General features: G+C 41.4%; 1 protein-coding gene across 1 annotated transcript; it reads right to left on the reverse strand.

Annotated features, from left to right (window-relative positions):
• Positions 1-1,224: 1,224 nt before the first annotated feature.
• Positions 1,225-15,440, reverse strand: LOC308292278 (protein NLRC3-like; the record flags this gene model as incomplete). The annotated part of the gene is made up of 6 exons (XM_080734593.1): positions 1,225-1,344; positions 6,031-6,183; positions 6,692-6,868; positions 9,024-10,824; positions 11,111-11,211; positions 15,373-15,440. 6 exons carry the CDS (start codon positions 15,438-15,440, stop codon positions 1,254-1,256), a joined length of 2,391 nt encoding a protein of 796 aa, XP_080590719.1. The 3' UTR covers positions 1,225-1,253.
• Positions 15,441-18,309: the final 2,869 nt, after the last annotated feature.

Raw genomic sequence — 18,309 nt, forward strand, 5'->3', positions numbered from 1 at the left:
ACACCAATACCTGACACAGGCTATTTGCATAGAGACACTGTTACACCAATACCTGACACAGGCTATTATCATAGAGACAGTGTTACACCAATACCTGACACAGGCTATTAGCATAGAGACAGTGTTACACCAATACCTGACACAGACTATTAGCATAGAGACAGTGTTACACCAATACCTGACACAGACTATTAGCATAGAGACAGTGTTACACCAATACCTGACACAGGCTATTTGCATAGAGACAGTGTTACACCAATACCTGACACAGACTATTAGCATAGAGACAGTGTTACACCAATACCTGACACAGGCTATTAGCATAGAGACAGTGTTACACCAATACCTGACACAGGCTATTTGCATAGAGACACAGTGTTACACCAATACCTGACACAGACTATTAGCATAGAGACAGTGTTACACCAATACCTGACAGGCTATTTGCATAGAGACAGTGTTACACCAATACCTGACACAGGCTATTTGCACACACACACACACACACACACACACACACACACACACACACACACACACACACACACACACACACACACACACACACACACACACACACACACACACACACACACACACACACACACACACACACACACACACACACACACACACACACACACACTGTTACACCAATACCTGACACAGGCTATTTGCATACACACACACACACACACACACACACACACACACACACACACACACACACACACACACACACACACACACACACACACACACACACACACACACACACACACACACACACACACACACACACACACACACACACACACACACACACACAGTTACACCACTACCTGACACAGGCTATTTGCATACACACAGTGTTACACCAATACCTGAATAGACACATCCAATATGAAAATATAACACACATATTACGACCACAGCTGTAACAGTGCATGTCCAAACAACAAAACATAGTCAGAAGAATGCGGTCTAGAATTACTGATGCACCAACAGTAGCAGAGATAGTAAATCAGATTCTAGCCATCAATGATATATTCTAAATGAAAATGTGAATCATGAATTAAAATATGTTGCTAAACGTGTGTAGTTTGTTTGCAGCACGCTGCGTATGCAACACGTTATGTATAATACTGTTATTAAAATACCTTCTGAATTCACAGGAAAAGGGTTTCAGTTTAGCATTCAGGGAGTATAAAACACGGGAGGAGCCAACAGATTATAAAACAGTGTACAATATGTCAATGTGTGACATACAGTAGATACAGACAGACATACTCACATCTGTGAAGGAGTTCAGGTTTAACCCAGTCTTCTCCTCCATGTTTCACTCTGTAGGAAGTAGAACAACAATGTATCAATGTCAGTGTTCTCCACAACGTCTCCACTACCTGACACTACAGTCATTATCTAGCTGACACTACACTTTCTCCTATCATTAAGTAATCTCTTAGCAGATTACAGGAAACTCTGTGTTATGATATTGAAGGTGGGGAAATATGAATTATGCTCTGGGATAGGTTTCTCTCATCTGTGTCTGTGGGTGCGTGGGTCTGCGTGTGCGTGCGTTGGAAGAGTATGTATGGGAGTGTGTAGTGGATGATTTTAGGAGGGGAGTTCCAGTCGCAGCCAGTCCGGATTGGTGCCCAGAGGACAGTGCCAGCTTTAAAAGCTAGAAAGATTGAAAGTAAACTGTCTGGACGGCAGTTCTTGGGAGCTGGGAAGGTCGTTTTCCACACCATATCATGTTGGTGCTCCGGTTTCCCCTAAGCCGGACATTACACTCTGAATCACAAGTATTGACTTAGAATGAGTTGTGATGAAGACTAACATATTCATGGTATTCATGTGCTCTCTGAGCTCTGTTTGGATATTAGAATGTCAGGAGTTATGAGTTATGATTCATAACATCCTTACATGATGATGATGTGATTCATAACATCCTTACATGATGAATGATATGATTCATAAGATCCTTACATGACAAGACTATGATTCATAACATGCTTACATGATGAGACTATGATTCATCATAACATCCTTACATGATGAGTCTACATGATGAGACTTACATGATTTGTGAGCACCACTCACATATCAAGGCTCACACGGTCTGCGAGTCTGCAGCTGGGTGCTATTGCATTATAGAGACCAGAATCACGTCATATTTTTGTGAGGGTATCTACCCTAGGAGACACGGGGAGAACATGCAAACTCTACACAGAAAGACCCTTTTGCCAACCCAACCTAGGGTGTGGGCGCTGATGACGCGGAGAAGAGAACACGCCCACAGCGTCCCCCAGCGGGAATCGAACCCAGGACCTTTTAGCTGTGAGGCGACAGCACTACCGACTGCGCCAGGGCCACAGTGGCACAGCTTTCTTATTTTTGAGCGGTGGTACACCGTCTCCTTAGGGTGAGCGTGTGTGTAGGTTACTATGTGGGTATGCGTGTATGAGCGTGGGTACCGGTATGTAGCCTGCAATACCGCTGGTGACCAAAGTGGCGCTGTTGTGTCACACACACGCACACACAAACACAAGCGCGCGCGCGCACCACCACTCACTTCAAACTGGGTTTGATTTTTTCTCAGCACCCAAGTCATGAGGAACCAACAAGGGCCCGGTATGCAATTTTAGGGCAGGTCTATCACCTTTGCACTACTGTGATTGGTTGTTGGGGAGGGTGTATCACCTTTGCTGTTTCCACTGTGTTTGTATCGTTCCAAAGTGTGTTTCTGGGGCTACTCTGATTGGTTGTAGTTCTAACCAATAGTCTATTTGAATAGTTTTTGTAACCTCCCCCAGAATAATGTTTTTGAATGTCTGAGCACCAGACTATATCCATGCAGTGTGATATTGCCTGGCTATGCCAGGCTACTTCGGTAGGGCGTTCCACATTTTAGCGGTATAGGAGAACGGATTTGACCCTTTGTTTGAGCCAAATCTGGGTTGAACATGATCTTTATGTCCCCTCTCTCTGTTCTGCCTGCATGCGCTTTGGTCTCCAAAGACGGACATAGATCTGCTTCATACTTGGCTGCATGTGCCGTTCTGCTTCACTATCTGATCTCCAAGCTCTGAGCTTGAAGATCAGATAGTTTTGGTGCACACGGCAGTTGCCACGCAACTACACACTTTTGTACTGGGATCAGTGGGGTGGTAGGACCATACCCACCATGGGTACGGCCCCACTGGTCCAAGTACAAACACATTGCAAACCATGACACTTAAATAAACAGCACAAAAATAAAGGAAACTTGAATTCGGTCCATTATATCTCCCCTTTAATAATACTTATTTGTATTGTGTTTTATATCATTTTCATCGTTGATTCGTCACCTTTACACTGAGGTACAGCTTGACTGTAAGCATCGGGCATGAGCTACACAGCCAAACGTGTGGGTAGCGCCAACCAATATTTTGCCAAAATGGCTTGCAATACTGTTCTGCTGGCATTTACTCTTGTTTTTACTCTTGTGTTAGTGTAAAAATGGCCAATATGTGTTGTTTTTCTTTTTCTTTTCCTTATTACTGTGGGAGAGTGCAATCATTCAATGCTCCAAGCAACAAAGGTGAACACCAAAAGAACAGTATTATTGCGACCGTCAGGGAGCAGTTTACTATGAAAACCTCCACCGGCCGTCCGTCCGTCCGTCGGTCGGTCGGTCGGTCGGTCACACGTCACACGTCACACCTTTGCCCTGCTCATATCTCCGCATCAGTATATAGGGCTTGTTTGTTTATTGTATGACATCACGCCACATCATCAGCTGTGGACTCTGTGATGTCATCGTATCGCATCAGTATATAGGGCTTGTTTGTTTATTGTATGACATCACGCCACATCATCAGCTGTGGACTCTGTGATGTCATCGTATCTCCATATATGGCCATCTCCGTATATGGAGATATAAGTCGTCCATGCCCAAGTATGGGCTGGTGAGGTCAGACTTTGTGTGATGCGTAGGTTATCTCCATATATGGAGATTCAACATTCCAGGCAATGCTCTCTTCCCTGGTGAGAATTGCCCCTTTATATAGGGCTTGTTTGTGTATTGTATGACATCACGCCACATCATCAGCTGTGGACTCTGTGATGTCATCGTATCTCCATATATGGCCATCTCCGTATATGGAGATATAAGTCGTCCATGCCCAAGTATGGGCTGGTGAGGTCAGACTTTGTGTGATGCGTAGGTTATCTCCATATATGGAGATTCAACATTCCAGGTGTAACTATGGCTACCCGTATGACGTGAGAGGTGGAGGTTGTGATATTTGTGGAGATAAGCGACCAACGGTCGCTTATCTCCCGATTAGGGAGTCTTACTGGTTGCGGCCGTAGGTCGCAGTTTAGTATCAAAACCTCCACCGGCCGTCCGTCCGTCGGTCGGTCGGTCGGTCGGTCGGTCACACGTCACACGTCACACCTTTGCCCTGCTCATATCTCCGCATCAGTATGACATCACACCACATGTGTACACAAACCTTTGTGTACGTTGCTGTGGCAACAGTCTGTTGTTGCTGGTCTGTTAGTGTACGTTAGCAACCACCTTAGCAACCATGGTTTTACCCTAGCAACCAACTGTTTACCATAGCAACCATGTTTTTTTACCCTAGCAACCAACTGTTTACCATAGCAACCAGATACGCAGAGCAGGGATCTCCATATATGGGCATAAACAGGTGACATCACACTGATGTCAGATACTCAGAGCAGGGATTTCTCCATAATATATCGGCATAAAAGGGATTCTGTTAGGGATCTCCATATATGGGCATAAAAGGGATTCTGTTAGGGATCTCCATATATGGGCATACAAGGGATTCTGTTAGGGATCTCCATATATGGGCATAAAAGGGATTCTGTTAGGGATCTCCATATATGGGCATAAAAGGGATTCTGTTAGGGATCTCCATATATGGGCATAAAAGGGATTCTGTTAGGGATCTCCATATATGGGCATAAAAGGGATTCTGTTAGCTGTTAGTGATCTCCATATATGGGCATAAAAGGGATGCTGTTAGGGATCTCCATATATGGGCATGAAAGGGATTCTGTTAGGGATCTCCATATATGGGCATAAACGGGATTGTATCCCAGATGATGCCCTGTTAGGAGATCCACACTAACAGAATCCATATATGGTCCTACCGACAGCTGCTATAAGCCAACCCTGGCGATAAGGTCTGAGTCGAAGAAATGCTTCTTTCCTGGCAAGAATTGCCCCTTTATACTGTAGGGCTCGTTTGTGTATTGTATGACATCACGCCACATCATCGGCTGAGGACTGTGTGATGTCATCATATCTCCATATATGGAGACATAAGTTGCTCATGCCCAAATATGGGCTGGTGAGGTCAGACTTAGTGTGATGCGTAGGTTATCTCCATATATGGAGATTCAACTTCAATGAGTAACCATGGCAAACTGTCAACTGCCCGTATGTCTTGATAATTGGTAAAACAAACTTTTGGCCTATTTGTGGAGATAAGCGACCAACGGTCGCTTATCTCCCGATTAGGGAGTCTTACTGGTTATACTAAGATCCCCAGACCAGGTCAGGCCTGCCAGGCCATTTTGACCATTTTTGGAGGGGCGCTACCCACACGCTTGGCTGTGTTGCTCATTCCACGAATGCCAGATCCTTACAAGATGTACCTTGTTGTAAAGGTGACAAATCAACGATAACAATGATATCAAACACAATACCATTTGGCATAATTAAAGGGGGGATATAATTGGCCGAATGTTGGCAAATTTTGGGTCGATGCTGCCCACACGTTTGGCTGTGGTGCTCATTTCACGAATGCCTGATGCTTACAAACTGTACCTCGCTGTAAAGGTGACGAATCAACGATAAAAAGGATATAAAACACAATACAAATTGGTATTATTAAAGGGGAGATATAATGGTCCTAAGTCAAGTTTCCTTTCTTTTTGTGCTGAGTTTTATAAACGCAGTATGATAGAAACAGTGCTCTATCCAACATGGACACATCCAGGTCTACTCACTCAACAGTCTGCTGTCCAGCAGAGATTAGAGTCTTCAGTTGTGATTCATTCAGGGGGTTGAAACACACGTCCAGTTCTTTGAGATGGAGATTAGATCTAAGAGCTGAGGCCAGAAGTTCACAGCATCTCTCTGACAACCAGCAGTGCTTCAGTCTGAATGAATAAGAATACATGCAATGTATTCACACACACACACGCACGCACGCACGCACACGCACACACACACACACACACACACACACACACACACACACACACACACACACACAGTCATATTATTCCTGGATAAATCTATATGCAAGGACAAGTTTAGCTCAACAGACTCAAGTGGAAGGGATGGATGGCACCACAGCCAGAACTGACTTAACTCTAGATTCTCTAGATTCATGTCTGTCAAGTAGGCTAATAAGACTATATGTTCCAAATGTGTAAAATGGAAATAGATTATAACTGATTCTAACCCTATAGGTTTGCAACTCAAAGGGTCTGAGTTTGTCATCACACCACTGATTACACTGTTCAGTTTTCAGTGTATTGGTGTACGTTACCATGTGATCAACATTGTTGACACTGCTCAAATTAAGTCACAACACCATATTCATGTTATAATCACAGAATAAAATAGAACTGATCAAAAATAATTATAGTAAATTAATCTGACCTAAGAATTTCCAGGATACAATATGGACTCTTCAGTCCTTCACAGAGCAGCTCCATTAGTCCTGGGTCCTGCAGGTCGTTTTCACTGAGGTCCAATTCTCTCAAATGGGAAGGATTAGAGCTGAGAGCTGAAGCCACAACTCCAACCTCTGTCTGTCTGAGGTTACAGCCAACAAGTCTGTAAATGCAGATTAAATAACAGATTATTTATAAATAGTTCACTGTCATGGAAGTTAACCACTTAAACCCTATGTGGTTGAGCGGAGTCCCTCAGGGCTCTATACCAGTGTCTTGTGTTATTGTGGGGAAAGCTTTAGCTGACTATAAAACCTTTGCTTGTGTCAGGTTGTGAGGCGTTGTGAGCTTTTAGTAGCCTACAAGTCTTAGCATTGGATGAAGAGAGAGTCTTGATAAACTCTGTGAACCAATCCCCATGTGGGATAACCTAGTGTTTCAAAATATTGCTTTCATCTCATTGATGAATATAAATCAATCCATAATCTATCAGGTAACAGTGTTCTAGTGTCCTATACATCCCACTATCATAATCTATCAGGTAACAGTGTTCCAGTGTCCTGCATCCTAGTATCATACTCTATCAGGTAACAGTGTTCCAGTGTCCTATACATCCTATTATCACAATCTATCAGGTAACAGTGTTCCAGTGTCCTATACATCCTAGTATCATAATCTATCAGGTAACAGTGTTCCAGTGTCCTATACATCCTAGTATCACAATCTATCAGGTAACAGTGTTCCAGTGTCCTATACATCCTATTATCACAATCTATCAGGTAACAGTGTTCCAGTGTCCTATACATCCTAGTATCATAATCTATCAGGTAACAGTGTTCCAGTGTCCTATACATCCTATTATCACAATCTATCAGGTAACAGTGTTCCAGTGTCCTATACATCCTAGTATCATAATCTATCAGGTAACAGTGTTCCAGTGTCCTATACATCCTACTATCATAATCTATCAGGTATAGTGTTCCAGTGTCCTATACATCCTAGTATCATAATCTATCAGGTAACAGTGTTCCAGTGTCCTATACATCCTAGTATCATAATCTATCAGGTAACAGTGTTCCAGTGTCCTATACATCCCAGTATCATAATCTATCAGGTAACAGTGTTCCAGTGTCCTATACATCCTAGTATCATAATCTATCAGGTAACAGTGTTCCAGTGTCCTATACATCCTAGTATCATAATCTATCAGGTATAGTGTTCCAGTGTCCTATACATCCTAGTATCATAATCTATCAGGTAACAGTGTTCCAGTGTCCTATACATCCTAGTATCATAATCTATCAGGTAACAGTGTTCCAGTGTCCTATACATCCTAGTATCATAATCTATCAGGTAACAGTGTTCCAGTGTCCTATACATCCTAGTATCATAATCTATCAGGTAACAGTGTTCCAGTGTCCTATACATCCTAGTATCATAATCTATCAGGTAACAGTGTTCCATTGTCCTATACATCCTAGTATCATAATCTATCAGGTAACAGTGTTCCAGTGTCCTATACATCCCAGTATCATAATCTATCAGGTAACAGTGTTCCAGTGTCCTATACATCCTAGTATCATAATCTATCAGGTAACAGTGTTCCAGTGTCCTATACATCCTAGTATCATAATCTATCAGGTAACAGTGTTCCAGTGTCCTATACATCCTAGTATCATAATCTATCAGGTAACAGTGTTCCAGTGTCCTATACATCCTAGTATCATAATCTATCAGGTAACAGTGTTCCAGTGTCCTATACATCCTAGTATCATAATCTATCAGGTAACAGTGTTCCATTGTCCTATACATCCTAGTATCATAATCTATCAGGTAACAGTGTTCCAGTGTCCTATACATCCTAGTATCATAATCTATCAGGTAACAGCTGTTCCAGTGTCCTATACATCCTAGTATCATAATCTATCAGGTAACAGTGTTCCATTGTCCTATACATCCCAGTATCATAATCTATCAGGTAACAGTGTTCCAGTGTCCTATACATCCTAGTATCATAATCTATGTACAGTGTTCCAGTGTCCTATACATCCTAGTATCATAATCTATCAGGTAACAGTGTTCCAGTGTCTTGCATCCCAGTATCATCTATTTGTGTAGCAAAGGTGAGCAACTGTTTGAGAGCCTATGTGGTATTCTGTTGCATTAAACCTTAAAAGAATAATGTATTCACACCGATCCATCGCATGAGGGAAAGGGTTCCAAAAAAACTAAATTGTAAGCTTATAGTTGACAAGAGACATCTTTGAACTTGTACTACAGATTGACTCTAGAATGTTTCTATTCACTTGACTACCAACCTCGCCTTTTTGCAGTTCCTCACAGCTGGGATCAGTCTGTTTCGAAACTGCTCTGCTGTGTTGTATTTCTTCAGGTCAAACTCTTCCAGAACATCCTCAGACATCTGCAGCATGAAGGCCAGAGCTGAACATTGGCTTCTAGTCAGTTTCTTCTTTGATCCGTTCTTTGACTTCAGGTACTTTTGGATTTCCTGATGTAATGAGTTATCATTCATTTCCATCAAACAGTGGAAGATGTTGATACATCTGTCACCGGAGGCATTATCAGTGTTCATCCTCTTCAGGTTCTTGATGGCTTTCTGGATCTCCTGTGGACGGTTTTCTGTTTGACCCAGTAGACCTTCTAGCAGACTCTGGTTGGACTCGAGTGAAAGGCCATGAAGGAATCGAACAAGTAAGTCCAGGTGGCCATTTTTACTCTTAAGGGATATTTTCTTAGCAGCTTTGAGGAAGTCTGAGAGGGAGCTGTCACTGTTGTACTTTTTTTTTTTTTTTTTATCTTCCAGGAATGTCTTCAGTACCTTCATGTTCTTCTGTGTGAAACAGTGGAACAAGTAGACTGCAGCCAGAAACTCCTGGATGATCAGATGAACAAAACTGTAGACCGTTTTCTGGAAGAGCAAACTCTCTCTTTTGAAGATCTTTGTGCACACTCCTGAGTACAGCGAGGCTTCATTGGCATCAAGACCACACTCTTCCAGGTCTTCTTGGTAGAACATGATGCTACCTTTCTCCAGATGTTCAAATGCCAGCTTTCCCAGCTTCAGAAGAACTTCCTTGTCAGTCTCTGTGAGGTGCTGTTGATTAACCTCATCTGTCTCGCCATACTTCTGCTTCTTCCTCTTTGTCTGAGCCAACAGGAAGTGGCAGCACATCTCAGTCAGGGTCTTGGGCAGCTGTCCTATCGTGTGTGTCATCAACATGTCCAGCAGAATGGTAGCAATGATCCAACAGAAGAGTGGGATGTGACACATGATGTAGAGCGTCCTTGATGTCTTCAAGTGTGAGAGGATTCTGTCGGCCAGCTTCTCTTCACTGAATCTGTTCCTAAAGTACTTCTCCTTCTGGGGGTCCGTGAACCCTCGCACTTCTGTCACCAGGTCAACATATTCAGGAGAGATCTGATTGGCTGCTGCAGGTCTGGTGGTTATCCAGAGGAGGGCTGAGGGGAGCAGATTCCCCTCGATGAGGTTTGTCAACAGAGCATCCACTGATGATGTCACTGTGACATCAGAAACACTGTTGTTATTTTGGAAGTGGAATGAAGACCTGCTTTCATCCAGACCATCAAAGATGAAGCCAACTTTCCAGGCAGCGAGCTGCTCTGCTGTGACCTTCTTTAATGTTGGGTGGAATTCATGGATCAGTGAGAGAAGACTGTACTGCTTATCTCTGACCAAGTTCAGCTCCCGGAATGAAAAGGGAACCAGGAGATCTATATCTTGATTTTCCAAACCTCTTGCCCAGTCCAGAATGAACTTACGCACAGAGAATGTTTTTCCAATGCCAGCGATGCCCTTGGTCAGAACTCTTCTGATGGGTGTCTCTCTGCCAGGGCGGGGTTTAAAGATGTCACAGCAGTTGATTGGTTGGTCATGGAAGGTCTTCATGTTGGAAGCTGTCTCAAGCTGTATCACCTCATGTTGCCTATTAACCCCTTCACTCTCTCCCTGTGAGATGTAGAGCTCTGTGTAGGTGCTGGTGAGGGAGGTTCCAGACTCTTCCGTCATGTGGTCTTTCACTTCATCAAGACTCTCCAAACTGACCTTATAATCCTTCAAATCACCCTGCGGACTGACATCTGAAATGAGAAGAAAATGGACACTTTAAACATTCAGATTCATAGTATGTGTGTGTGTGTGTGTGTGTGTGTGTGTGTGTGTGTGTGTGTGTGTGTGTGTGTCTGTGTGTGTGTGTGTGTGTGTGTGTGTGTGTGTGTGTGTGTGTGTGTGTGTGTGTGTGTGTGTGTGTGTGTGTGTGTGTGTGTGTGTGCGTGCGTACGTGCGTGCGTGCATGCGTGCGTGCGTATATATATATAGTATGTATGTTTTCTTCCTTCTTTTTTTCAAAATTGTGTCCAGTCTTACTTTGTCCAGGTGTGGTGTGACTGGGTGTCTTCAGTCCAGGTGTGGTTCTGGATCTCTTGGACGCCTGCTCTGTCACAACACAACCACTCCTCTTTCTCTCTCTGTGGAGGAGAAGACAACTTATAATGAATGACTAATATAATATCAATATGTATCAATGTCACTCCAAGGAAGGGATGGGACTTGATAAGACTTTAGCGATTCCAAACCCAATTTCGATTCTGCTTATCGATCGAATTTCTTATCGATTCTCATTGGGCAAGGGAGGGGGAGGGAGAAATAGTACAAACGGGTTCATTTAACATTGATCATACACAGCCACTGTGGTCATCTATTGTGCTATTAGTCAGGTTCACTATGTATTTTTGGAGGATTTTTTTGGAGGATTTGTAAAAGTAAAAATGGCCAACATAAAATACATAATTTGTGCTATCTTGACTTCTAGACAACCTAGAAACGTAATTAAACATGCCAATCCTATGTTTTCTGGGTCAAGGAATCGAATGAGTAAATGATGGGTGTAAAATATTCCGGTCCCCCACCCCCTTTCTGGGGGTTATCTATTTTAGGACCTCCCAGAACAGTACGCCAGCAAGTTAATGTCCGATTTTCATAATATTAGAGTTGTTTTGTAGGTTTTAAAACATCATGAGTTTGGTTATTACACTATTCTGACTTTTGGTTGGGGTCTATCCTCACCTGGGACCCCCCAGACAGACCCCTGAGCCTCTCTCAGTAATCGCTCTTTTCCTGCTCCAGAACAATGTTAAATTAGACCCCTGGGGGGTCCTCAGAGTTACTACAGGGGACCCGCCAAATCTTTATGGGATTTTCTTTTCACATTTGAAACCTTTAATGTTTTCTGGGTTTTTGTATTGTATTTTGATGGTTTATTATTATACTCAGTATTATTTATAACATTTTTGTTTTGGACAGTTATTGTTGACAACTGTTACTGCAGGGATTGCAATAATGAAGGTATTGCAACTTCTCACTTTGTGTGCGCAGAACAACATGTCCATTTATTCCACTGCACTCACAATGCCAACACAACACACGCACAAGCGCGCGCGCGCACACACACACACACACACACACACACACACACACACACACACACACACACACACACACACACACACACACACACACACACACACACACACACACACACACACACACACACACACACACACACACACACACACACACACACCTCTTTGTTATTGTCACCCAAAACCCTCACCCTATCCTCTTAAAGAGCCCATGGTCAATTATGCCCAAAGGGATTCACTACAATACAATAATTTCATCATCATCATCTTCAATGTATAGAGCATCGCAGTTGAAGCCCCACCCCGTCCTCACTCTGGTGTCGGAAGCGTTTTCTCCATTCATTTCTTGCATAGACATTTCAAAAAATATTTATTTAAACGTTTTTAAGCCTTGGACAAAGCCACCTCAGCTGGAGAGGAATCATGACAATATTCACATTTTTTTGAATGCAAAGATTAATTCGAAAGCTGAAAGAAAGGGCAGGGTACAAGACTGTGTACATCATTATTTTTAAAATTGCGGAAACTACACTCCCAGAATTCATAGCGAATGTTGTTGTTGTTTCCTGAAATACAGCCCTTAAATCACGCTCAGTTTACTTATCCAGGCCAGCATATGGCCTGAAATGTAGTTATTGTCATCTCTGTGGACTCTCTTATCGTCATCTTTAACACAGTGCATCATATTTGTAAAAGAAAGTATTCGCTCACGGAGATCTGCTGACGTGCAATAATCTGCCGGGCAGACAGGGGGCAGTAAGCTACTTCCGCGGTAACCGCAAGATATGTGAAAGAAGAAGAAGCTAGACCAATCACAGACGTCGTTTTTACGTTTAGCAGCATGGGAAATGCAGTTCTTCTCCGTGCGATCTGGATTAAAACGTGTTTTTACTCAAACTAGAGTGATTGCATACATACTCGGGGGTTCTACAGGAGCATATGGAACCATTTTACAACCACCAGCCTAGTGGTAAGTGTACATTGAATTGCTACGACTTTGTGGCTGATAATGAAAAACCCTATGGTAAATATGAATGGCCAGCTTGCTTCCGACACCACACTGCGATGCTCTATAGGGTTAGGTTACTATATGAGGGGTCAAACTAGGGTTTTTTCATGATTCTGAATCCATTGCAAGCATCTGTTTTGCACTAAAAGCATTCCTTGTCTACAAACGGACCCACAAGACTATGGTTTAGTGATGAAAAGTGACAAGTCATCACTTTTCACACTTTTGTGGGGGCCATTTTAGCCCAAGGAATGTTTCTTGTGCAAAACAGATGCTTGCTGTTTAAGAATGATTCAGAATCATGAAACAAACCCTAGTTTGACCCCTTATATGCTACTTAAAGCAGATTAATTCTTTACTTTTTTTCCCAAATTCAAAAATGACCACAAAAAGCGTAAAATAATGATAAAATAATCATTTTAGCCATTGTTTGGCCATTATTGTCGGACCGACATTTTGTTTACATCCGAATGTAAACAAAGTGTCGGTCCGACAATGGCCAAACGATTTTTATGGTCATTTTTGAATAGAAACACATGTATGAAGCTGTAAATATTTTCGAAACATTATTTTTATTTTAGCATCCGTTTTTCAAAAAAAGGTTGACTAGAGCTCCTTTAATGGGACACCGACTCTAGCGGCTGATAACATCAATTAAGCTGGGTCTCAGAAAGGGTTATCATACCAAAATGTAAAATAGAGACATGTAGGAAGACAAATGTAAAAAACATACGGTCACCTTGGGTGGTACCAATTTGTGAAGATATCAGAATTGGCCCCTGGCCTATTATTTTTCCTTTTCGCTTCTGTTAAACATACACTCACACACTACACCACTCACTCATCCACACATACTGACTTTACTGACTTTCACACCTCACCTTTACTTTTGTTATGTTTACCTAAATTTGATTATTTTATAAATTACATTTAGTTTAACAGCATCTCCCCTTGTTTTTTGTTGTGTTCACTGGCAACTTTTAAAACACTATTTAAAAGATACCTACAATGAACACTGACTTCATTCTGAATTGAACATGAATTAATGTGTTCTACAACCTTTGATTCAGAAACAAAGGTTCATTTATGATGCTGCACTAACTGTAGGAAAGACATTGTGACAGTTCACATACTGACCTCTGATCAGTAGAGTGGTTTCCATCTTTGAAGTTAATCCATCCTCCCTTGGACATGTCACTCTTCATGGAGACACAGCTGGGCACAGGAGACACTGATCTCTGCTGGTCAACCCTGATACCATGACAACCAATGAAACATGACATGTATTTTAGGGCCTAAACAAACAAACCCCTTCAAACCAAGCTACAGTCAGCTCAGAATAGACTGATCAGGGTCATAGTAGGGTTGGGCCATAGAGCTCATATACCGGTAGGTAGGAACTGGTTAGACATTTCACCTGGCTCCCAGTTAGACATGCAACAGTATGAGTTTTTACAGTACAGTACGGTATCAAACAAAATACCATGGTATACGGTATTCCACCGTATTAACACATATTTTTGGCTGCTATGTATATAAGGGAATATACATTGCTAGGCATGACAGCATTGTTGATTTATTAAAGACACATTAGTCCATATTTTATATATTTGTCAAAAACTCTTGTTTCAACTGACATGTTCAAACGGTGCAATAATTATACATTTTCCGACGTTACAAGTGACCATTTTAGAAGTGAGATGTACATCCCACCTCAGTCTGGAATAGGTGCTAAAGTACCAAAGTCTACAAAAGCTATATTAAGGTAGGATTTTCATATTTAGAACATTTGACTTACAAAACAGAGGGCCTGGGTAGACAACCCGGCCTGGTGGAGACTGGCACTCAGAGGAGCTAGTTGTTATAGATATTGCTGACTTTAGAGAGGACATTTACTTTAATACATTATGAACTGTTATTGTGTTATGACCTATGAGCTGTCAAGCCTCCAAACAGACAAGACCTTTGGAACCACTGGTTTAAACCCTATACTTCATGGCCCTATAGCTTTTTCCTCTCTACATCAAACCTCAACACATACTGATGTATTATTAACTTGTAGATCTGATATTTTCCTAGAATATTCACCCAAGAAAAGGAATGTTAGGGTGTGTGTTGAGATTGAAAACATTACTTTGAAGACAAAGATACATCTATAAATAGAAACAAGACAAAGTGGCCTTGACAGTTTTACTGACCTCTGATCAGTAGAGTGGTGTCCATCTTTGAAGTTAATCCATCCTCCCTTGGACATGTCACTCTTCATGGAGACACAGCTGGGCACAGGAGACACTGCTCTCTGCTGGTCAACCCTGACACCATGACAACCAACATCAAACATTACATGTATTCATCAACTAGTCACACTAGTTGCTACACATCTATATATTAAATCACTTATATTTAAATTAGGACAACAAACACGTGTCTCTGTTTGAGCGTGCATGTGTGTGTGTGTGTGTGTGTGTGTGTGTGTGTGTGCGTGCGTGCGTGCGTGCGTGCGTGCGTGCGTGCGTGCGTGCGTGTGTGTGTGTGTATGTGACAGTTGAGATTTCACATTTATTTTGCATAATCGTCATAATGATTTCTCTTCATCTGTAACTACAAATGCATCTGTGTCAAGCTTTGAGTTTTCACTATTTTAGATTATTTTTGAAAATATAGAAGTAATTAATACATGGCCTTTTGACCATATTACATTACTTATTTTGATTATGGGTAATGGTCATTGACAGTCGTTTCTGTGTATATTTATTTGTCATATCTGTTCTGTGCAAATTGTTTTTGTTTAAAAAGAAAAATTCTGTCCTAAAGTCACACAAATCGGTAGACATTGGCTCAAAACCTGTCGCATCTGCGACGTGTTGTGACTGGGAGCTTGTGGTTGATGAAGAGTGGACAGACACACTGCAGTGTAGATGAGTTGTGACTGTGAGCTTGTAGTTGATGAAGAGTGGAGACTAGGGTTGGGTATCGTTGGCGATACTTTGAATGGTACCGATTCACTGACGTCGATACTATCGAGTATCGGTTTGCGTAAAAACGAACGATACCTTGTTTCGATACTTTTGAATGCACCCCTTGCCGGTCGCATCTGTAACAGTTGGGCTACTGAAAGTTTAATGACTGCTTTAGTAGGCTACACTCATTACTGTGAAAATAGCCAAGAATAGCCTATAATGTTTATTATTGTGATAATGATCCAACGTCTATAAAATAGCCCATAGAAAAAGGCAAATAATAATTATAATAATAATAATAAATAAAAAGTATCGAAAATGGTATGGAAAAAGGTATCGTATCGATTCCCAGGTATCGAAAAAGGTATTGTAACGATTAAAAGGTGAACGATGCCCATCCCTAGTGGAGACACACTGCAGTGTAGACGTGGTAGGCAGCTAACTATTGCTTATCTCCATGTGTTTACTGTGAACTGGGAGTCAGTTTGTGCAACTATTTACTATTAATTAGACTGTTACATTAACATATTTACACATTGGGAGTTGATCTGTTCTAGGGCTTGTGTTTACGGTGAACTGGGAGTCAGTTTGTGCAACTATTTACTATTAATTAGACTGTTACATTAACATATTTACACATTGGGAGTTGATCTGTTCTAGGGCTTGTGCTGCTGCTGTTGCAGCCGCATTACATTACAGACATGTGATTACGTCTATCCTACTGTTGTAAAAAACACATTTCTTATAGAAAGCATTTTTATTCTTCCTCTTCTTCTTCTTCTTCCTCCTCATTGTATTGTTGTTTTTAATGTGTAAATAGATAACTTTATTATGGGAAACAACAGGAGTATTTTCCCTTTTTTAAATGGGTGCATTTCTTAACACATTTCCTTAACGGTTAGCGGTTGTGTAACCGATAAGGCTTAGCGGTGACCAGTTAAGAAAATTTCTCTATTTGGCGATCTTAGTATACTGTACTGTACGTACTTAAGCATTGTTTTTTTTTTTTACATAGACAGACTCAAGTCACTCACTAGTGGCTAATAAAAAACCCTAGTTTGACCCCTTATATACTACTTAAAGCAGATTAATTCTTTACTTTTTTTCCCAAATTCAAAAATGACCACAAAAAGCGTAAAATAATGATAAAATAATCATTTTAGCCATTGTTTGGCCATTGTCGGACCGACATTTTGTTTACATCCGAATGTAAACAAAGTGTCGGTCCGACAATGGCCAAACAATGGCCAAACGATTTTTATGGTCATTTTTGAATAGAAACACATGTATGAAGCTGTAAATATTTTCAAAACATTATTTTTATTTTAGCATCCGTTTTTCAAAAAAAAGGTTGACTATAGCTCCTTTAATGGGACACCGACTCTAGCGGCTGATAACATCAATTAAGCTGGGTCTCAGAAAGGGTTATCATACCAAAATGTAAAATAGAGACATGTAGGAAGACAAATGTAAAAAACATACGGTCACCTTGGGTGGTACCAATTTGTGAAGATATCAGAATTGGCCCCTGGCCTATTATTTTTCCTTTTCGCTTCTGTTAAACATACACTCACACTACACCACTCACTCATCACACTACTGACTTTACTGACTTTCACACCTCACCTTTACTTTTGTTATGTTTACCTAAATTTGATTATTTTATAAATTACATTTAGTTTAACAGCATCTCCCCTTGTTTTTTGTTGTGTTCTCTGGCAACTTTTAAAACACTATTTAAAAGATACCTACAATGAACACTGACTTCATTCTGAATTGAACATGAATTAATGTGTTCTACAACCTTTGATTCAGAAACAAAGGTTCATTTATGATGCTGCACTAACTGTAGGAAAGACATTGTGACAGTTCACATACTGACCTCTGATCAGTAGAGTGGTTTCCATCTTTGAAGTTAATCCATCCTCCCTTGGACATGTCACTCTTCATGGAGACACAGCTGGGCACAGGAGACACTGATCTCTGCTGGTCAACCCTGATACCAAGACAACCAATGAAACATGACATGTATTTTAGGGCCTAAACAAACAAACCCCTTCAAACCAAGCTACAGTCAGCTCAGAATAGACTGATCAGGGTCATAGTAGGGTTGGGCCATAGAGCTCATATACCGGTAGGTAGGAACTGGTTAGACATTTCACCTGGCTCCCAGTT

The sequence above is a fragment of the Nannobrachium achirus genome (assembly GCF_963921795.1).
Source record: "Nannobrachium achirus genome assembly, chromosome: 10".
Classification (NCBI taxonomy): domain Eukaryota; kingdom Metazoa; phylum Chordata; class Actinopteri; order Myctophiformes; family Myctophidae; genus Nannobrachium; species Nannobrachium achirus.